The sequence below is a fragment of the Equus caballus genome, chromosome 25 (assembly GCF_041296265.1).
Source record: "Equus caballus isolate H_3958 breed thoroughbred chromosome 25, TB-T2T, whole genome shotgun sequence".
In the NCBI taxonomy this organism is placed as follows: domain Eukaryota; kingdom Metazoa; phylum Chordata; class Mammalia; order Perissodactyla; family Equidae; genus Equus; species Equus caballus.
The window spans coordinates 46,003,863-46,026,115 of record NC_091708.1 but is presented as its reverse complement, the minus strand read 5'-3'; the positions used below and the strand labels follow the sequence as shown (position 1 = coordinate 46,026,115).

Sequence of the window (22,253 nt, the reverse complement as noted above, 5' to 3'; positions counted from 1 at the left end):
CCATCAGACCAGCCCTGGAGAAGGTCTTCAGGCAGCCAAGGGCCCAGGTGTGGACGCAGTGGAGAGAGGGGCTGTCCCCACTGTCCCCTGAAGCTGCCAAAGCAGGTGGCTCCCGGGACCGCACCCCTACCTTGCTGCAGGGTGCCCCTGGCGGAGCCTCCACAGGGGCTCTGGCATCGTGGCCCCCACAGTAGGCAGGCCACCCAAGATGGAGGAGCCACCGCTGCTGCTCGTCTCCGCAGGGATGTCGGTGGGGTTGCGGGTAGGGAGAGGGCTGCCCCCTGCGGGGGGAGGGCCAGAGCCTGACCCCTCTGCAGGATCCTGGCCAGGAGGCGGCCACCCAGCTGTGGTCAGCAATTGCCCTGGACCCTCCCAGAGGCTGGCTGGCCCCCTGCTCAGGCAGCCTTCCAGAAGCACAGAGTTGGGGGGGACAGAGCACTGGCATCCAGGTCTGAGCCCTGGTCCCAGCCCGTCCCTGGGTGCCCCCAGGCACATCATTGCCCATCTCTGGGCCGCACTTCCTCAGGCGAGGGGCAGCTGGAAGCTCCAGCTAGGCATCTACCCGCTTCCGGTGGATTCTCTTCCTTGGCACTGATCGCTGTGGACCTGAGGTGCTGTGCATTGTCACTTGTGCATCTTCTGACCACCCGCCCCACCCCCCCATAAAGGCAGGCACCTTGAGGGTGGGGTCTGGTCTCGGGTTAGTGCCAGGCACAACAGGTGCCCGGCAAGTATGTGTCAAATGAGGGAGGGAGGAGTGAGTGTCCTGGGGGGCTGCTGAGGCTCCTGGCCCCTTGCGAGACTGGGAGAGGCAGAGCCCAGGCCGGGCTCCCACTGCAGCCCCACCGCAGGCTGGGAGAGTCCCCCAGAGTGAGAGGCAAGGGAGGGAGAGAGACTAGGTGTGGGATGGGGGTGACTCAGACCCCTCCTCCCTCAGAGGCCTGGGTGAGCCCGACAGGCTCCTTCCACACACACACACACATGCACGTACGTCCACAGCTCACCCACACTCCCCGGGTGGACTCAAGGAGGCCTGCGGGAGTGTTTTTGCAGCCCACAGAGGGCTCTTGCTGCCAGCCCTGAAACAGGCACCTCTGCCCTGCCTGGCCTGGGGCCCTGCGTCTGCCAGGGAAGCCGCTCCTGCGGGAAGGGCCCGCCACACTCCAGCTGCCCCGTGGTGGAACGGCTATGAACCCAGGTCTGTGGCACTCCAGAGCCCAGGGCTGAAATTCCCACCTGCCCTCCTCCGCAGGCACCAGGGTAAAACTGGGGCTGCTAACTCCCCCTGGGCTTTCACAGCCCACAGGCCCCACAGGCCTCGCTGCCCCCGGGGGATGGGCAGCCCCCACCTGGCCCATAAGGAAGTACAGGTTTTATGTGGGGCTGCCCCTCGGGGTGGGGCAGGGTTAGTGGTTCACTCAGAACGCACCTGCACTGCTCGATTCTCTTACAGCAAGACATGAGCATGTTTTACTCCCATTTTTAAAACTTTAGAAGAAACTCAACCGAAAAACAGCAATTAACCAGCAAACGCCCATCCCAGGCCTTTCAGAGTCAGTGCTCAGTTCCCAGCTGCTGTGACTGCCCCTCCAGCCACCCCTCGCTGAGCCCGCACTGGGCGGAAATGTCCCCACATCCAGCCCACATCCCACTGAGCAGGCCCCGGGGCCCCGGGCCCAGCCTGCTGACAGGACGAAGCCCCAAACCCAGGAAGGAGTGGATGCCGGGCAGGGGCACCACTCCCATGCCCCCTGCCATGCTCCAGCTCTGTGGCCCTGAGCAAGTCCCCTCAGCTGTAACCCAGGAACACACATCCTTCAGCAGCACAGAAGGCAGAAGCCTTGCCGACGGGGTCTGAGAAAGCGTCTGCAGGGTGGCGTCTGCAGAGCGGCCCCAGGAGCCGCTGGTAAGGAAAGAAGCTATTGGCCCCCTCGGAGGAACTATCAATCAAGGCAGAGGCGTGGCAACAGCACAGAGCAAACAGCTGGGTACCACAAGCCTCCCAAAAACTTTAATACTGATGCGTAGACGCTTTCCACATAGAAAAGTCTCTTTCTACATCCACAGGACGTCACTGCAGCGTCGGGCGGTGGAGGGAGTCCCTGGTGGACCACTCTGGTCACCCTACCAGCCAGCCCAGGCCCTGTCTGCAGGCTCGCCCTTACCACAGCTCCGGATGGTCCAGGGCGTGACCAAGCCCGCCCCTCTGGCCGATGGCATCTCCTCCAGCCGCAGGGAGCCGCAGGTAGGGTCCGGTGTGGTTGGCACCCCTCGTGAGCTGGGGACACACAAACACACATGTGAGCAGGGTCGGGCAATGAACATCCATGAGGTGGGAGGCAGCCAGGGGACTCGGGGGCAGGAATCTGATCTGGGCTCCTGTGGCCTGAAACAGCTTTCAGACCCCCACAGTGTCCAGGGTGGGACCCAAGAGCCAGAGACCTAAGGGGGATGGGCCTGTGGGCAGAGGGACAGGAGGGCAGCCGTGAGCAGCTGGCACCTCCAGATGCTGACACCTGCAGTGTCCACCAGCTCAGCAGGGCCTCATCTGTGAAGTGGCGGCTTGGGGCTGTGCACTGGCAGCCTGGGGGACCAGCTCCCGGCAGGACAGAGGGCGGCCTAGGTCTGACTTCCATGGTCACTGTTGGGCGCTGGACTGGGATCAGGGTGCCCGTTGCCCAGAAGCCCACGCCTGCCCTGGGTCTGCTCCTGGGCAGGGCCCTTTGGGGGAAGCTGCCAAGCGGCTGCTCTGGGAGTAACCGGCCTGGGGCATGCTCTTCCCCTCTGTCAGCCCCTCTGCCGTCTGCTAAGGAGCACTGGCCACCAGGCCCAGAGCGCAGCGGGGTTCACAGACCAGCTCTAACCCTCTCCACCATCTTCTCATGGCTGGCACTGCCGCCTTGTCCATAGAGGGGCCTGAGCCAGCCGGGTGACAGAGGAGGCAGGAGTCAAAGCAGGCTGGCAGGACTCAGAAACCTGCCATCCCTCGGGGCAAGCTTGTTCCACAAACAGGATTAGGAGGAAGGTGTGACGGTGGGCCTTTCCTGAGAGGGCCCCAGCCCAGGTGGGGCGGGAGAGCCATCGAGTGCAGGCGGGCAGCAGCTGCCCAGATTAGGGGTATTAGGGGCACAGAAAATGAACGTGTGAACGGGTGCACACCTCCCTGCCTCGCTTCGTTTCTTAGGATAGACGGTGACCCAGGGCCTGCTTGAGCGACTGAAAACACCACAACACTTGTGGGCCATGGAGACCGGGGCGGGGACTTGGCCCCCTCCAGCAGCCCTCGGGGCCCACAGGCCACAGGTGTTTGTGGAGCACCTGCTGTGTGCCCGGTGCTGTGGGAGCGGGGAATGGGGCGACTCACCACCCTGCCCTGCCCCCACAGCTCACAGTCTTGTAGGGGAGATGGCGTGGAAAAGAGTGTTCCAGAAAGAGGGAGCAGCCCTGGGCCTGAGAAGAGAGGTGCCGATGGGCTCAGGGGCTGAATCTGGGATGACCCCAGGGATGCTGGGGCTGGGGCTGCTCCAGGAATGTGTGCCCATGGAGGGAGAGGTGGGACAAGGTCGCTGCAGCGTCTTCTCCAGGCTCAGGCTCGCTCCCTCCTTCCCAATCCTGAACTGAGGATGCCAACCCCCACCGAGCAGATCAACAAACGGCAGGAAGGAGCTACCTCCTGCAAGGGAACGCCCTCAGTTGCCATCAATTGATCAGCTTCTCTCTCAGTTACCTAGAGCGGGGTCAGCAAACATCTCCCGTAAAGGGCCAAACAGTAAAGATCACACTTTGTGGGCCACACGGTGCCTGTCTCTGGGGAAATGACTCAGCTCTGCCGTTGCAGCATGAAAGCAGCCATGCTCATTACATCAGTGATGAGCGGGGCTGTGTGCCAATAAAACTTTATTTACAAAGTCAGGTGGTGGGCCTCGGGGTCTGTGGCTTGCTGACCACTCGTCTGGACTTTCTAGGGTGACGGTTCTCAAACTTCAGTGTGCACCAGAATCACCTGGAGGACTTGGGAAAACACTGATCCCTGGGCCCACCCCAGGTGTATCAGATTCAGGAGGGCCAACGCGGGCCGGGGACTCTGCATTTCTAAGGAGTTCCCAGGGAACAGTTTGAGAACTGCTGGACTAGGGGATGGGCATCATGGAAAAACTGCGGCCTCTTGAGTCTAAGCCCTGGGTCTGAAGCTTGGCTCGCCCACACACAAGCTATGTGATCCTGGGCAAAGTCACTTCTCCTCTCCGAGCCTCAGTTTCCCCACCTGTAAAATGGGGCTGAGAACACATCTCACGGGGCTGCTGAAAGCAGCGCATGAGGTGTGGGAAGGCCTGCGGGGAGGCACACGCTCCACCCGTCTTCCTTCCAGAGATGCCGAGGTGGCCGGCCATCCTGGGGCCCAAGCCCCTCAGAGGGCGGGAAGCCCCCAGATCCTCACCACACACAGGGCTGGTGGCAGGCTGGGCCCCTACCCGGCCACTGAGTGCCGTGGTCCCAGCAGAGAAAGGACGGGGTGGAGTAGATCGTCCTACCCCAACTCAGAAACTGGCCTGAGAGGCAGCAGGACAGGACCAGGCCCTGGAGACGGGAGCTGTGACCCTCATCCTCAGACCCAGGCAGCAGGTGAGGTGACCAGAGGCAGCGCCACAAAGCCACAGCCCCACGAAGTGGTCAGCAGTGCCTGCTCTTTTAGAAGGGACCTCTCCTGGACGCCCCGAGAGGCCCAGCAAGCCCCTGGGCCCTGATCCCTGAAACAAGGGTGCTGGGTCATCAGGGCACCAAGATCAACCTCTGGAAGATTCTCGCCATCCCTCTGCCTGTTCTCCAGGCCCAGAGGGGAAGCAGCGTATGTGTGTGTGTGTGCATGCACACGTGCATGTGTGTGAATGTGCATGTGTATGTGTGTGTGCTGAGAACGGAAGTCCAGCCCAATGCTGCCCCCTACTGGTGGCAACAATTCAGTTCCACCAACTGGACTGAGGCCGGGCCCTGGGTGGAGAGAGGTGAGGGTGGTTGAGGGAGTGTAGGGGGAACAGCCCCTCCCCTTCAAGGTAGATGACCACTCCCCATTTCCTAGGGAGGACTCTGAGGCTCTCGGGGCGTGTGACTTTGCTCAAGGTCAACAGCTTCAAGCACTGACCCCGGAGTGCCCTGGGGCAGCTCCACGTGATGGGGTGTCAGGATCCCTCTCCCCAGAGACGCAACCCACCTCCATCTGGATCCCTCGCTCCACAGCTACCCTGTGACCGGCCCGCGGTCTCCACCTTCTGTTTTAGCTGTTAAGCACTATACCCTCCAGCTGGCCCCCAAAGTCCCCTAACTGGGGCACCAAGCCAGGAACAGACTGGGCAAGGTGGATGAGGAGGCGCCCCTGTGGTGGGCCCCAGGTGTTCCAGGTGGGCTCTGGTTGATATTGACAATGGCCAAGCCCAGACCCCTGAGACTGCCCACTGGCCTGACGCCCCCTACCCTCAGCTCTGATGTGTCAAGCCTGGGGTCCGGGAGGACATGTGACTGCACAAGGGGACAGGGCTGCGTGGGGAAGTGCTGCTTGGGGCCAGGCTGGGGACCGCTGCCCCAGGGCACATCAGACCCAGGACAGAGCTGAGAGGGATGGGAGTGGTCCCAGAACCTCTGGGGGGAGATGGCGTGCCATGAAGCCATGGGAAGGAGGACTGGGTGGCACTGGGGACCAGGAGGGCACTGCTGGCCACTGAGGAAGACTGGACAGGGACCCATGCCTGCTCTGGCACGGGAAGGAGATGCCAGGCCTGCGGGTGGGCAGTGGGGCTGAAGGAATAGTTCTTGGGGCAGCAGAGGGAGTCCTTGCAGGAGGAGACCCGAGCGTGTTCATGAACTGGGGAGACTCGGGGCCACAGATGCTCAATGAAGGTTAGGGGTCAGCCAGAAGAAGCTCCCCTGCATAGACCGACCTGTGGAATCCCCCGTGGACCAGAGCTGCCCAGGGATCAGAGGGGCCCGGGGGCCGAAGGACGCCCCTCCTGAGTGGGAAGCCAGAGGTGCAACGGGCTGGGACACAGCAAAGGACAGGAAGTGACAGCAAAGGGATGGCTGGGAGAGGATGGCCGAGGCTCTGGGGTCTTGGGGTGAGGGTGGGGAGAGCAGAAAGTCCCAACGAAAGCAGTTGCTCGTGCCACATCCCAGGCCCAGGCTGGGCTGGCTGGGCGGACGGTGGGGTAACCGAGGGCCCCCAGCACCCCAGCCCTAGGCCAGTCATCTGTCTGCATCTGGACCCATGCCTCCTGGACCATGCAAAGGGACCTATGTGACGTGGTCCCCAGAGAAGGCCACAGCCAGCGCAGGGGATGCAAGGGATGCAAGTCACAAGAAGCAAGGGAGGATGACAGGATGACCGCCTGTACCAGTGTCCCCTGCATGCAATCAGCCTGTCAACCCCACAGGAAAGCCTGGCCGGCAGTGTCTCCCCAAGGCCCCAAGCCAGTGCAGAGGAGCACGGGGAGGAGAGGATGTCTGGGGCTGCTCACTCTTCAGCGGGGGCCTGGGGTCAAGGGCTCATGGCACACGGCCCAGCCAGGGAGGTCTCCAGGAGCTACCATGTGAATGGGGCTTGCCTACCCTGCCCTGGCCAGCGTTGGGTCAGAGCCAGCACGACCTGGACCAGGTCGGGGGCTTCTTCCCGGATGGGTGAGGAGCTGTGTCTCCCCTATGCCAGGCCTGGCTGCACCCAGACTCCTGGTCTTGGCCAGCACAGGCTGTGCACTGAGGGCCATGAGAGGCAGGCCCCAATGCACGGCATGGCCAGGGCGCACAGAGGTGCTCGCAGGCTTACCTGCCTGTGAAGGGGCCGAGGGTCTGGAAGGAAGCTGCACTCCTCGCCAGCCTCTTGTCCAGCTCCGAACGCCTGTCCTCCATGAAGCCTTTGGAGAGATGGGCACCAGGACCTGACCTCCCACATGTCGGCAGGAGGGGAGGGGCTGCTGGTGGGCCAGGAGCGAGGGAGGGGCACCTGCCCCACAGCAGGAGGGCCCTTGGTGCCCCGTCCACTTCCCTGCCCCTCTACGGGAGGCAGGGCAGGGAGGCGGTGGGCACACCAGCCTCAGGACCAGGCCTCACCCCTCCTCCAGCCTGAGCCAAGACAGTGACAGTGGCTGAGGCTGAGGCAAAATTTAGCATGTGCTGTGTGCTGGGCCAGGACTGTCACCTACGTGCCCCCTCAAATGGCCTGGACAACTGCTGTGGTATTGTCATTGTATCCTCCCTTTCGGGAGAAGAAACCAAAGGGCAGGGAGAAAGTGAGGTCCCCTCAGGCACCAACAGGGCTGGCGGTCATCCGTGGCCCAGGCGCCGGCCCTACCTTGGGGCTTGCTGGCGTGGTGGCCCCTCGGTCTCACGCTCTGCCACCACTCCCAGCCGGGGCTCCACGGCAGCATTTCATCATCCGGGAAGCAGGAGGGAGAGCGAAGTGGCTTGGCCGGCACGTCTGCCCAGTCCTGGCGTGCCCCTCTGCCCCCGCTGGGCACCAAGTCTCCAGGGCAGGCCAGGGCTGCAGGCGCGAGGGCAGCAGGCATGCTGCTGGGGCAAGAGGGTGGCAGGTCTGAGACCAGATCCCCGAGAGTGTCCACTGCCTCAGACTCGTGCAGCTTGGCGGTCAGGATGTCGATCCGCTGCTTCAGGACGTTGGCCATGGTCTCCAGGGCTTGCAGCCGGGCCTGCTTGTACTGGAAGTGCAGGGGGCCCGGCATGCCCAGGCGCTCGGCCTCCTCGGGGTCCAGGTAGATGCACAGCCCTGGGCGCAGGTAGCGGGTGGTCAGGTCCTGGAGCTTCAGGGGGCCCAGAGCAGAGCTGGCAGACAGCAGGGGGGCACCATCCCAGCCGTCTTGGGGGCCTCCCGTCTCTGGAGTCTCAGTGTGGTTCAGGGCTCTGTTCAAACACAGGCAGAAGCTGCAGGGACAGGGCAAGGGTCAGGCCCGGCGCAGCCGTCTCCAGCAGTGTGTGCAAAACACGAGTGTGCAGGGATGAGCATTGAGGCAGCTTCTGTGACAGGCCCGGTGCCTGTTTACAGTGTCTGTTTACTGTCAGAGGGATGGTTACGGGGCATCCACACAGTGGACCGCACACGGCTGGTAGAAAGAACGAGCAGAAGGGGCAACTCCTACAGCTCAACAACAAAAAGACCAAATAACTCCATCAAAAGACAGGCAAAGGAGAGCCAGCCCTGATGGCCTGGTGGTTAAAGTTTGGTGAGCTCTGCTTCGGCGGCCCAGGTTCCCTTCCCGGTCGTGGAACCACACCACCCATCTGTCAGGTGCCATGGTGTGGTGGCAGCTCACACAGAAGAACTAGAACAACGTACCTCTAGAATATACAGCTGCGTACTGGGGTTTTGTGGAGAAAAAGGAAAAAAAGAGGAAAATTTGCAACAGATGTTAGCTCAGGGCAAATCAGGGTTGGCGCGGAGCACGGCGGGGCTCAGCCTGAAGCCCCCTCCCAGGACCCCAGCTGCCAAGGCTGTGCCCAGGAGCCAGGTCCGGAGCGAGCCCAGGACAGGAGACTCTTGCTAGGCATATCTTGAGGAGGTCCCGCTCCTCAGCCTCCGGGCCTGCTCCTCCCTCCTGCTGTGAGCAGATGGTGCGCAGGGAGCCTGGCCGTGAGCTCCTGTCACGCCTTCCTCCCCCCTTCATTAGGCAGGTGGCCAGGGAGAGCTGGCACTGGCCTGAGGCCCACGTGGCACCCCACGGAGCCCTTCCAGGGGAGGGCAGGCACTGGGAACACCAGCCTCCAGTGGGAGGTGATGCTCGATCTCCCCAAGGAAAGTGGGGGAAGGCCCCTGACCCCGTGCTTTAAGATGCTGCCCTGGGGAGGGGCCTTCTGGACTGCTGCCTCGGCAAAATTAAAATACATGATAATGAAAATAAGACAAAAGCCAAGGAAGGGAAAAACCAGAAAATAAGTGTTGGCAAAAACACGGAGAAACTGGAATCCTCCTACACCACTGGTGAGGATGCAAAATGGTGCAGTTGAGGTGGAAAACAGTCCAGAGGTCCTCAAAAGATAAGCACAGAGTTACGATACAACCTGGTAATTCCCCTCCCAGGGAGGGACCCCAGAAAGACGAAAACAGGTATTCAAGCAATCCATTCCTAGCAGCATGATTCACAGGAGCCAAGAGGGGGAAACAGCCCGGCGTCCATCACTGACCCGTGTATAAACAAAACGTGCAACAGCACACAGTGGAATATTACTCAGCCATGAAAAAGGAATTCAGTCCTGACATACACATCCCTACAACAGGGTAAACCTAGAAAACATTATGCTCAATGAAAGGAGCCCAACGCAAGGCCACATGCTGTGGATTCCATTTACATGAAATGTCCACAACAGATGGATCCCCAGAGACAGAAAGCAGATCAGAGGCTGCTGGCAGTGGGAGAGGAATGGGGAATGACTGCTAATGGGGACAGGGTTCTCTTTGGGGGTGATGAAACATTCTGGAACTAGGTGGAGGTGGCAGTGGCACGATATTGTGAATGTGCTAAATCACTGTATTGTTCGCTTTCAAACAGCTAACTTTCTGATGGGAACCTCACCTCAGTGAAACAAGATGCCACATGATCCTGCTCTGCAGCACGGGGTGGAGGAGGCCCACCCCTGCCCGAGGACCCTGGCCAGGAAGGGCAGCCCCGCACCCGCAGACCCACCTGCCCGGGACCTCCTGGTTGCCCAGCACCATGCCAGATGTCACCTTGCTCCACTCCAGCACAGGCGACCCTGGGCTCCCAGCGGCTTCCAGGGCCTAAAGCAGAGGGGACACAGTCAGAGCCCCATCCCAGACCAGGAGACCCCGAGATCCTGTCTCTTGGCCTCAGAGCTGGCCCTGGCCTCCACGGGGGTCTCAGGCTGGACCCCTTGGGGGTGCCCTCTTTAGGGGCCGGGTCAGAGGCAATGGGGTCCCTCCAGAGCCCCATTGTACCCAGGGAGGCAGGTGTGTGGGGCCCCCGGGGAGCTCAGTGGCTGAGCTGGACAGCACCCATCCTTACCCGCACCCCGGCGCCTACCCTGGACCGTGCAGCGTGCGGGACAAAGGTCACGATGCCAGGGGTGGCCTGGGACACCACAGGGATGGCTTTGCCGAGGACAGCCTCCCTCTGTTTCCTGTAGACCTCCTGCAGCCTCTGGTTCCTCAGCTCCAGGGCGTGCACGGCCGACGCCTTCTCCTGCAGGGCCTGCCGCCTCCGGGCCAGCGCCTTCTGGCGCATGAACTCCCGCAAGGACTCGGAGCTGTAGGGGCGGCCCAGGGGCCCCCGGGGCTGCGGGCAGGGTGGCGGCGGCCGCACCCGCACCCCGTTCTCCTTGCCAGGGGCGCCCCGAGGGGGGCTCCGGGCTGGCCTCGGCCAGGCGGGCTTCGCTCCCCAGGGCGGCAGGAGGGAGCCTCGGGCCTTGCACACCGGGGCACCAGGCATCTGCGGGAAGGAGGCGCTCCAGGGCCGGGGGGCGGGAGGGCTTGGCTTCCCCAGAGGGCCCCGTGGTCCTCGGGCAGGGGCCTCCCAGTCCTCACAAGTGGCCCAGGTCCTCTGCGGACGGGAGGCCTGCCGGGCTGAAGCGCTCCAGGGCCGCTGCGGGAAGGGGCCCGAGCTTGCGGGGGTGCTGCAGGGCCTCGGGAAGGGGAGGTCCCGTCCCCGGGCCGCCCAGGCGCTCTGCGGACAGGAGGCCCCCCCAGCTGAGGTGCTCCAGCACCGTCCCCTGGGGAAGCTCCCGGCACTCCCTAAGCAGGAGCGCTGCCCCTCCATCGTGGCCCAAGGACTCTTCGAGAAGGAGCCCTGCACATCTGGGTTGCTCCAGCGACCCTGCTGCCTCCTCCCCGCCAGGTCCTGCAGCCACGGCCTTGATGACCCCAGCTCTGGCCCTGCCCTGGCACTGCGGTCTCGGGCCAACTCCAGCCCGACCTGGACCTGCTGGCGCAGGTCTTGAAGGATGGCCATAGCATTTTGGAGGGTCACTGGCGGATCACAGGAAGCCAGGTTGGGCATGTTGACAGATGCCTGTGGGTCACTGCAGACAGAGGCTGGGCTGGGCGTCCGGGGGCGGACAGGCAAGCGCTCAGCAGCTCTACCTTTCTTGCTGCCTCCTGCAAAGACAGGGAGTCACAGGGGCAGCAGGCGAGGGGCCAGCTCCTCCACCCAGAGGCACACTCCACCTGGTCCCCAGGGCGCTCCCCTCTGGACTTCTGCTCCTAGTTACTTGCAGAAGCCCCAGGAGGGAGGGCCCGTTGGCGTGACTCGAAGCTGTGCCTGGGCACCTGGCACAGAGCCATCTGCTCTGGACAGGGTGAAAACTGGGTGCAAATGGGGGGTGATGGACGTCTGCGGGAGGAGCCCTCGCAGCTCCCGTCCTGTGTCACTAAGTTGGGAAAGCCTCGACGGTGGCTCTCGGGGACAGAAATCCTTTCCTTTCGCTTTTAAATGTGATGATTTCCCAAAGTCCGCCTCTGACGGGGGTTCGGAGGGCATCTGACAGGTCGTGGGGACAGTGGTGCCGCTCCTGCACCCAACACCACCTCCTTCTCAGGCAGTGAGGGGACCGGGCGTGTCTCCCTCCGTGCCACCCCCCAGATGCCACAGCAGAACAGGGGCAGCCCCAGGTGGAGACGCAAGGTACCTAGTTTCATGGCCAGGCCGGGTCTCCCGAGGCTGCCTTGCTCTGGAGCCTGGGGACGGTGGGCGGGCCCCAGCAGCACCCTTGCCAGGGCTTGTCCTTTTCTCCAGGCGGAAACACCGACCAACTCAGAGTCTTAAACAGAGAACACACACGGCCAGGGCTCTCCGAACACGGGCCCGGACGGGGAGGGTGGTGGCTCATGGAGCCGCAGGACACCAAGTCACATGCTCCTGCAGGGGCTTGCAGTGACATCCCTGGTGTCCAGGCCCCCTGGGGCAGAGCCGCACCCCCAGCCACTAGCTAGCAAGAGGCGGGACCGAGTCCCGGAATAACCTTGTAAGGTGATCTGACTTCTCTGACTTTCCGTCTTCTCTTCAGTGAACAGGGGTAATAAAACCCGCTCCCTACATTTTTGTAAAACGCTCTACACGCACCCAGACACACCACACGTTATCAGTATATGCCGGATGATAGAATAAGAGTAATGTGGAAATTAGTAACACAAACCTCACCTACGCTATACAGGGAGGCCCGCAGGGCAGCCCCGGCCCCAGCACAACCTCAGTCACTCCAAACCGGAAGTACAACCACTTTACCTCTGAGGGAAGACTTCTCTCCCACCCGGCAACAGCCCAGCCAATCAGAAACGCTGCAGCCCAGCCAATCAGAAATGCCACAACCTAGCCAATCAGAAACGCTGCAGCCCAGCCAATCAGAAATGCAACAGCCCAGCCAATCAGAAATGCTGCAGCTGAGCCAATTAGAAATGCCACAGCTCAGCCAATCAGAAACACCATAGCTCAGCCAATCAGAAACGCCACAGCCCAGCCAATGAAGAGACGTTCCTGCCCTCCCTCTCCCCCTTTTCTCTATAAAGGCAGCTCCCTCCTGTGTTCTCCAGATGTGCCCGTGGTTCCCGGTAGCAGGCCCATCCTGAATTGCTATTCTTTTGGCTATTTCCAAATAAACTCATCTTGAGGATAAAATAGGTGAATGTGCTTTTCAAGTCGACAGTAATAATAACAATCCATCAGCACATGCAGAGCTCACCACAGGGCAAGTGGGAGGGTAATGTTACAGCTGATCATTTGCACTACGATGGAGGAAATTAATTTGTTTTTAGGCTGGTGAGACTCAGTGGCAACAGGGGGTGGAGGTCAAGGAAGATGCCCAGGCTGGCGTCCCAGAGAGTGCGGAAATAAATGCCCACCACACCCCAAACACACACAAGCTTTCTTTAATAGATGTCATCACATAATAAACATCATTTATTGAGGTGTTGCTTCATAATCCCAGATTATACTCACCAAATGCCACTATCAGCCCCACATCATTACGAACCCATTCACATGGGCCCTGGCAGAGGCAGGAGGTGGTGGCTGACCTTTAGCTCACACACATGCTTGCACACACAGAGACACATGCACATGCACACACACACTGCACCTCTCTCGGGGGGCCAGCCCAGGGCAGCGCCACAGGGAAACAAGACCGCTCAGGCCAAGACTTGTCCAGCCCCCCAAGGAGGGGCCATTCCTGCCCAGTGAGGGTGCCCTACAGCAAAGACCATCCAGAAAGCTGACCACTGGAGGAGGGGGGCAGGCGACAGGGTCAGGGGCTCCCCAGACATGGCACCCTCCCCGACACCCAGACCCAGAGACATCAGCCACAGGCCTGAAGCTGTGGCTCCAGGAAGTAGAAGAGGGGACACAGAGCCACGCCCTCCAGAGGCCACACCCCTAGGAAGGACCCCTGAGGCCATGTCCTCTGTGGGACAGGACACAAGGCCACACCCTCTTTAAGCCACGGCCTCCAGCGCCATCCCCTGGGGACCCCTTAGGTTAAGAGCTTGGTTTCAGGAGCCCCAGACCTGGGTTTAAATTCTGACTCTGCTGATCACTAGCTAGGGGCCTTGGGCAAGGGACTTAACTTCTCTGTACCTCAGTTTTCCCCATTTGTAAGCACCTCCCCACAGGGTCACAAGGATGAAAAAGCGGTCACTATCACTATAGGAATTGGGCCTGGAAGGGTCAGGATTCTGCTGGCTCAGGGCAGAGTCAAAGGTCAGGGCTGAGGCTGGGGCTGCCCACCTGGCCACATCTGGGTTTTGAGTGGCCCAGTGGGGTTGGGCTCCCCAGCGAGGGTCCTCCGTCCTGGTCCCTACAGATGCTGTATTGCACAAAACTGGTCTCTGCTGGGGCACTGGGCAGGGACCTCGCAGGTGGGGAGGGGGCGGCCCGCTGGCCAGGCCCCCTCAGCGCCCCCACCCCACAGGCCCCTCCATCACTGGCCGCTCAGCTTCCCCGTTAGCCCGCCAGAGGGGTCCGGGTCAATAAATGGGTCCTGGTGGGCACATTTTTTTCTTCCGCTGAGCAGTTTAATGGCAATTAATTTTTTTACGAGAGGATTTTTAATCTGTGGAAATGGATGAAGTCCCCAAGTGCCCTGTCACAGTTCCAGGGCCGACCTAATCTATGATAAAAAATGCAAAGTGAGGTGACATAATCTGAAATTAAATATTGGGCTTCATTTTCCTTCAGCCCGGATGGATGAATATTTTATAACTATTGTGATTTAATTTTTTGTTAACTACAGCAAATTTCTAATTCATCCAATTCCCAAGTCCTGTGGCTCTGACCTCTGAACCCAAACTCATCTCTCCTTAGCCCAGCTGTGACTTCGTCACTGACAGAAACTAATGGTCAACTCCGTCAGGGTGACACAGTGGTTACGATGATGAATGCGGCCTGTGGCACGCCCTTTTGACCCAGTGTCAGGCAGAAAGCAGGTCATTTTTCAAGTGAGCCATTAAAATAAAACAAACCAAAAAGCTGAGGAAGGGAGGAGACAATGATACAGAAAATTGTTATATTTTGTGCATGCTCGGTGGATCTTCCGGAACCTTCTCTGTGTCTCCCAGCATCCCTCACTCTCTGGTTCCAGTGAAGGTTTCCCCTCCTCTTCTGGGTCGCCTCCTGCCCAGCTGAATAAAGACAGCTGCCCCGGCGCCCCACGGCCCTGACTGAGCTCCCCCCATCACTCAGGGCCACCTCACGGAGCAAGGAGAACGAAGGCACTCATTCACTCCACTGGACCTCAGGCTTTGCCGAGAGCAGAGCAGGTGGGTCTGATGACGTGGGGGCAGAGCACACACCACTCACTCCCGGTCCAGGATTGTGATCTCATGCCATGGGGGGAAACTGAGGCACAGAGGGGCACAGGAGCAGTTCGAAAGTTGCACCCCAGTGCTGCACACTCTTAGACCAAGGGTCCCACAGAGCTGACCTTAGCCCCAGTGGATAGGGTTCTCCTAACCTGGGGGGGGGGGTCTTGGTGGTGTCCCTAGACCCCATGGTGTGGTGGTCCCAGAGCCCAGGTGCCACAGGTGGGCCTCAAGAAGGTGCTCAGGCGTGGTCCCAGGGACACACAGCTGGGCTTTCTCAGGAGAGAGGCACGGGCCTGGGCAGGATGGGTCAGGGCCCGACCAGGGCTCACCTGTGTGGCCCTGGGGAGGCTGTAGAACTCGGAGCCTCAGTTTCCTCATCTACGAAATGGGAGAAGCTGTGAGAGGAGAGCTGCGAGGATCACATGAATAATGTCCGTAGAGGGCACGGCACACACGGAGCTGGGCGCTGAGCACAGCCGCTCCACGCTGACCGCCCAGAACGTTCTCAAGGAGAGCCCCAGAGGAACGCTGGCCCCTCATTCCCCACACGCCCACATCCGACCCTTCCGGCGGTGACAGGTCCAGCCCCAGGGCACGGACATCTCTAGGGTTCATCCCAGAAGGTCCACAGAAGCATGCAGGGTGCTGGGGGCCACACCCCGCCAGGCCCTCAGGGAACAGACGCCCGACTACAAATTCCTCTGTGACCGCGGCCAGCACCCCTTAACGGAACTCTCCTGGGACACGTTTACGAAACTGTCCTCACAAAAGTGGTCGGCTGACTTGTACCCCTGCCTGAAGTCCCCAGAGGGGCTGGAGAGAGTGGACACTACCCAAGGCCTTCCCGCCACCCCGTGCTGGGGTGAAGGGACACAGCCGGTGTGCTGCCTGGAATTCTCCACCCCGCGCCAGGCGGGCCGGGGCCTGTTCCCTCCGCCCGACATCCCGCTGCTGAAGGCAGCAAAGAGCAAGTGACGCCAAGTGACAGAAAAGCAGACACGTCCCCACTCAGGCGCGTCCCGGCTGCCTCCATGCGAAGACACAGCCACACTCTGACAGCGGCCACCGCGAACGCGCAACAGAGTATCATCCAGGGGCCCTTCGAGGCCGCCAGCCGTGTCGGGGTTGCGGACTTGCACTCCACTGCTAGGGGCAGCCCCCTGCCGGCGACGGCCAGACTCTACAGCCACCCCGAATGCAGACGCCAATGCAGGCCTCCTCCTCGCGGCCCCGCCCATCCCAGATGCCCCCAACCCTGTGCCCACGTGCTCCAGGCACCGCTGGGAGCCGCCAGCCCCGGCACCGGGACCAAAAGCCATCGGCCACCTGGTGAGCAGGCGGTGAAGCCCCCACGGGGCCGAGTGAGTGATCCTTACCCCTGTCTTTGGCGGCTCTTCCAGGGGTGGGCACCTTGGCGGCCTTCTTTCTCTTGCAAGCACTACTTTTCATCCTTCTGGTTTTCTCCCAAGGATCTTCAGCGAGAAGGGAGAAGGGGAAGGAAGGAGAGAGGGTGAGCAATGACACAGCACACAGAACGGCCGGCTGACGCCCGGGTCCTACAGAGCAACGTGGCCGTCCTGTCTGCTCCCTCGTCCTGCTTGCCGGTGTGGGCGGCTGAGCACAGTGCCGGGGGCCCACCTGACTGTCCATCCCCTCAAGGCGTTCTGCGTGGGGCATGACACACTCCCCCTCACTACTCACCCGGACGGCACAAAATTCCCGAGTGTCTGGAGGCCAAGACACCCAAGGACAGGAACAGCCTCCCATCTTGGTCTCCTGCACCCAGCTCAGGGCTGGCCCATGGCACTCATGTTTGTTGAGTGAATAAATGTCTGAATGGGCCCACAAGTGAGCCCATGGGGCAGTGCCCAGCCAGACTGAACATCAACTTGGCAGAGGGAGGAAGGAGTGAGAGCTGGAGCTGAGGGGCCTTCCCATGGTGGGGTCCACCCCTGGATGGACAGGTGGGGACACAGAGACCCCCAAAAGGGGAGAAGGTCGTGCAAGTCCCACGGCAAGCACAGTGGCTGACCCATATGGACCGGCTTCCTGAGGGCTGGTGTGGTCACCTTTCCCTGCACCACTTGGCCTCATGTGTCTCTGTCCCAGGCTGGGGTGGGGGCTGCGTCTGTGAAGCACCAAAAAGCCAACCAGCCAGGGAGTGCGTGCGAGCAGGGCCGAGGGCGCGACGTCCCTGCAGGGTCAAGGTGATGGGCGAAGACTGGCTCAAGGGCTCCCCAGGCCCCGAGTGCGGCTGGGTCCTGGCCTTGGCCTGGCCCTGCCTCCTCAGTGCCCGACCCTGCCGGCAGGAGGGGCCTCAAGACGCAGCCCGCACAGAAGGACAGATCCTATAGGGCTCCATGTGAGGGCCGAGAGGGTCAACCCAGAGGCAGGAGGTGGGGCGGTGGAACCAGAGCTGGGGACGGGAGGGGTGAGTGTCCAGTGGGGACAGTTTCAGTTTGGGAAGATGAGAGTCCTGGAGAGGGATGGTGGGGACGGCTGCACAATGTTGTGAATGTGCTTAACGCCATTGATGTGTGCAGTTAAAAATGGTAAATTTTAGTGTGGAGATTTCTCAAAAAACTGAAAATAGAAACACCACATGACCCAGCTCTCCCACTACTGGGTATTCAGCCAAAGAACTTGAAATAACAATTCAAAGAGACTCATGCACCCCCATGTTCACTGCAGCATTATTCACAATAGCCAAGACGTGGAAGCAACCCAAGTGCCCATCCACTGAGGACTCGATAAAGAAGATGTGGTGTATACATACAATGGAATACTACTCAGCCATAAAGAGAGACAAAATCTTGGTTCCCCTTTGCAACAACATGGATGGACCTTGAGGGTATTGTGTTAAGCGAAATAAGCCAGACAGAGAAAGAGAAACACCATGTGATTTCACTCATATGTGGAAGATAAACTAGCACGTGGACAAAGAGAACAGATTAGTGGTTACCAGAGGGGAAGGGGGTTGGGGGGTGGGCAAAAGGGCACATTTATATGGTGACTGAGCAATAATAAAGTATAAGGAAAATTTCACAATGTTATAAGCTATTATGACATCAATAAAATTTTTTTTAAAAGATAAATTTTATGTTATGTGTATTTTACCATAATTTAAAGAAAAAAAGACCCGGGCCCTGTCCCCACACCCTGCTTCCAGAGGGTTCCAAAACTAGGATGAAATGTGACCGCCAAGAGCTGTGACCGATGACACTGGGTGCTGAGGTCCCCGACTGACCCCCGGCCGAGTCCTGAATTTGGCTGATGGGCCCCAGCAGCCTCCGTGAGGTGGGAACACAGAGAGTGACCAGTTGGACGAGCTGAGGCCTTCAGGGTGCTCGAGGACGGAGGAGGAGGAAGACAGGAGCGCTCGCCGGGAGCCACAGCAGGGATGGGCCGGGCCAGGAGCACCCCAGGTTCTGTGGGGAGCTGCTGGTGGCCGTGGTGAGGCCAGAGATGGGATCAGGGAGAGGGTGCTGCCCCTCGGACCTCACCCGCATCAGCACTAGGCTCACCCATCCCACTGGGGCTGGACACACGTTGGAAAACGTGCCTGTGGCTGCTGCCCAGTGGGGTCCGACCCAAGTGTCGACCATCTTCACTCCACCCAGGCCACCAGGACAACACTGGGATGGGCAACGACTGTTCCCCGGGCACTCAACTCTCACCTCATCCTCCCCCACTGCCCCATGGAAAACCCACACTGTTCCCCGGGGCTGAGACCCCAGCAGCCTCAGGCATCCGGGGCGGCCTAACCTCTGCTCCTGAGTCCTTCCCCCACCCTGGTCTGGGGTCTCCAAAGTCCCCTCCTCCCCGCCTTCCCCATCCTGCAGACAGAGCGAGCCTGCCAAAGCCCAGACTCACCGGGCTCCTGCTTAAAACCTGCCCACGGGTCCCACTGCAGGGGATGCCCTCCAGGCTCCTTGAAGCTGCTGCCCTCCAGCCCCTGGGATGTTCCCGGCTGCCTCTCCATTCTCACCCCTGCTATATGTCAAGGGAATGAGTGAGCCAAAACCTAGTGGTTCCCTAGGCCCCTGGACCCTTCTGCCGACCCACTGCCGACCCTTCAGCACCTCCCTGGCAAGGCGGGGCCATCGGTGGGACAGGCGGGCAGTGCCTCTTGCCTGCAAGATGGAACAGGGAGCCCAGGAGCTGGCAGGACCTGGAGGGCCTCGGGCCCAGCCGCTATGGCTGGCATGTGACCATGCAGAAAAGACCTCACCTATTCCATGAAGGAAATCTCAGCAAGGAGACGCCCCTGCCCAGCGCCCCCCACTTTGAGCCCCAGCCTGCCCTGCAGGCCCTGCCTGGATTCCCTCCCCGCTAGGGAAGCGGGGGGTTAGAAATCTGGCTCCAGAGAATGGCAGGCTGGGTCCAAATCTCTGCTTGGCCCCTTCATGGCTGGGGTCCTCTGTGACCCTCAATGTCCTCATCTGTGAGTGGGGAATGTAACAGAGCCAATCTCACAGCAGGAGAGAGAAACCGCGCAGAGAGTGTTGGGTCCAGAACCGTGCTGCCCTCACCGTGGCCTAAGCATCGACCAGGGGTACCAGCATGGCCGGCCACAGAGCCACTCACCTGAGGCCTGGCTCTGGGAGACCGCAGAGGGCTCCCGATCCTGGCCAGGGATGGCCTTGTCTTCAACTCTGCGCTCAGCGGCACTCAGGACGCCTAAGCCTGGAGCAGAGTGATAAGAAGGAAGCATCGTAAGGAAAGAGATTCTGTGAAGACTTTCCAGGAAAAGGTCCTGGTTCAAAAGCCTTTAAACACAGCGCCTTTGACCAACGCCTCAGGCCCGAGCACATTCCGCAGGGCCAATCCCGACAGGTGCCGGCGCTTGGCTGGGAAGCGGGCTGGCGGCGCCATGGCTTTCCCACCAGAACTGGCACAGCTGTCTCCCAGCAGGGCTCCCCGTGCCCTCGAGCTGGGCCCACGCTGTCGGATCCCGCAGCACAGGAAGGGGATGTCACGGCAGGTGCCTAAGGTCTTGTTTTGCGAAGAGAAGTAATGACTTAGAGGGACGCACCCCGAAGTGCTGACCGGGGCAGTTTGGGGGAGCGAGGCACACAGGGAGGAGTGCCCACTTTGTGTCATTCTTCATGCTTTCCAGATGCGCTACAAGAAAGCGGCAGTGCCACCTCCTCTAAGAAAGAGTCGCAGAAGGACGGGTCCTGTGGGACTCCACTCCTGTGAGGGCCCTTGAGGAGCCAACCCACAGAGACAGGAGGTGGGGTGCTGGCGCCGGGGCTGGGGGAGGGGAGGGGGTGAGTGTTCAGTGGGCACAGAGCTTCAGTCTGAGATGAGAAAGTCCTGGAGATGATGGCGGGGACGGCTGCACAACAATGAGAACGTGCTTAATGCCACTGAGCTGTGCAGTTAAAAGTGGTTAAAATGGTAAAATTTATGTGATGTGTGTTTGCCACAATTTAAAAAAACAGAAGAGTGTATCTTAAGAATAATAAAAAACGAAACCCCTCTCCTGTCCCATGGAGAAAGCTAGGCAGCCGCACGGAGATAAAGCCACACGGCTGCACCTCGACCGCGTCCAGCACGGAGATGGTGGCCATGTCTTTAAATCCCCACCCTCGCCCGGGCCTGGCCGCCACGCCCCAGGGCCGGGCCACGCCTGGTCCTGAGGACCTTGCAAATCCCCTGCGGGTTTTACAGGGTTCCTGAGCCAAGTCCTCACACACCTGATCGCACCACTTGCCCCCCCGAGCCCCCTCCCCCAGGGCTGCGGACTCCAGGCCCAGGGGACCGGGTCCCTTCCACGCCTCCAGGCACGCCCTGTGGACACCCTGCCTCCATCCCAGCATCCCTCTTCTTTCCATCAGCCTCCCCAGCCTGTCTCTGTGTCCATCCGTGAATCAATTCTTCCTCGTGCTTAAGCCCAGCTGGGACACACCTCCCGGGAGGACCCCAAGCCCCATGCGGCTTCCAGGCTGTGAGCCCCTCTTGGGGCCTCGGGGACACACTGCACTCACCTACCCAGTTGGCCACCAGCCCGGGCGGGTCCACTCAGGCGCCCAGCACGGCCTGGCCTGCAGCAGCCCAATCCTACCGGCTCTCCACCCTCCCCGCGGCATCACCGCCCGCCTGCCCCTCACTGGGGAAACCTGCCACTGACCTGGGTAGGCCGGGGCTGGAGGGGCGTTCGTCAGTTTTCGAACTTTCCTCCGGGGGGCTGGCGTGGAGCTTTTGCAGAGGTGTGAGGTGCTGGAGAGTGTCCAGGTGCCAAGGGAGGCACAGCTCGCCTGCCCCCGCACCTGGGCCCGGATCTTGTCCCTCAGCTGCTCTAGCCGTGGGTTGCTCTCCCTGGGCTGCCGCCGGGGCCCCAGCACCTGGGGGGGCCTCTCCTTCCAGTGCCTGTGGGGAGGTGTGCAGGACCCATGGCCCCCAGAGGAGCCAGAGAGACGGCCGGATGACACTGAGCTGTCCCCATCGTTGTCTCTCTCGCCAGCTGACCACACCAGGTGGCTACAGGCCTTTCCCTGGGGGCCCAGCTCCTCGATGTAGTCAGACCAGGTCAAGTGGGGAGCTCCCCACAGGGCGCTTGGCTGCTGGGAAGGCCTGGGCCACCTCAGGGCAGCCATGAAGTGATCCTTGGCCGCAGGTGGACAGAGCCTGCCTTCCCTTGGGAGAGAGAAGCAGATACAGCTGGTCAGGGGTGGAGAACGGGCAGTGCTGAGCAGAACGCCTCACACTGTGTCCCCACTGTCCCCGGCACCCCCTGCTCCCGGTCCTTCCTGTCTCGGAACACCCACAAACTGAGAAAGGCCTGGGGGACCGACACATGCCCCTGTGCGTGACAGTGCCAGGACATTCTCTCTTGGATCCCAACCTCACCCCTTCCATGATCAGCCCGATTTACAGATGGGGAAACTGAGGCTGGGGAAGGCCCACAGCAGAGGCACCCTGGCCCCAAGTCCTGCTTCTTCACACTCACTCGGTGCCCTCCAGGGGAGACGTGCCATCTCCCAACATGCTGACACGCCCCTAAGTCACAAACAGTACCTGGGCCTGGCGCTGGCCTTCCTGATGGTCGGTTTCCCTGGGCCCCCGAGGGAGAAGGGGCACTGCCTCTGGCTATCTTTAGGGAGGGGCCGGATCATTTCCCGAAGGCCGGACGGGTTGACATGGCCACAGGCCGGGGAGCAAGGGCGGAGCCAGGGGAGCTCCCAGTCCCCCCGTGCCCTGGGGTCAGATGGAGCTTTCACAGGGCAGCCTTGTGGTCTGCAGCCCAGCGCCCATCCCTGCTCACATGGGCGGGCAGGCTGCTGCCCGGCTACAGATGCCAGCCTGTCCCGGTCCCCGGCCTGCAGTGGACGCCCTCAGGACATTCATGGGAACTGGGTGGGTACGGTGGGCTGCCCGGCCCTGGGCTGATGGCCTGGGGGACCTTCCTAATGAGCTGCCTCTCAGCGGGGTGGGACAGAGTTCC

The 22,253-nt window shown here is 61.0% G+C and overlaps 1 protein-coding gene across 8 annotated transcripts in view; it reads right to left on the bottom strand.

Annotated features, from left to right (window-relative positions):
- The window catches only part of CCDC187 (coiled-coil domain containing 187), a 54,758-nt gene that overhangs the window by 26,419 nt on the left and 6,086 nt on the right, over positions 1-22,253 (bottom strand). For 4 of the 8 annotated variants that reach the window (XR_011432627.1, XR_011432626.1, XM_023629344.2 and 1 more), the window contains exons 1-10: positions 21,827-22,245; positions 20,940-21,445; positions 19,391-19,489; positions 16,180-16,275; positions 11,638-11,769; positions 10,038-11,107; positions 9,681-9,775; positions 7,337-7,923; positions 6,812-6,899; positions 2,166-2,278 (exon numbers count right to left, since the gene is read on the bottom strand). Coding sequence is in view for 6 of the 8 variants with exons in the window: in XM_023629344.2 (XP_023485112.1) it covers positions 2,166-2,278; positions 6,812-6,899; positions 7,337-7,923; positions 9,681-9,775; positions 10,038-11,107; positions 11,638-11,769; positions 16,180-16,275; positions 19,391-19,489; positions 20,940-21,445; positions 21,827-21,924 (2,884 nt within the window). In the remaining 2 variants the exon portion in view is untranslated. Of the gene's footprint in view, positions 1-2,165; positions 2,279-6,811; positions 6,900-7,336; positions 7,924-9,680; positions 9,776-10,037; positions 11,108-11,637; positions 11,770-16,179; positions 16,276-19,390; positions 19,490-20,939; positions 21,446-21,826; positions 22,246-22,253 lie in introns of those variants that run through there. The other 4 variants (XM_070251680.1, XM_070251681.1, XM_070251678.1 and 1 more) reach the window with 3 other exon arrangements.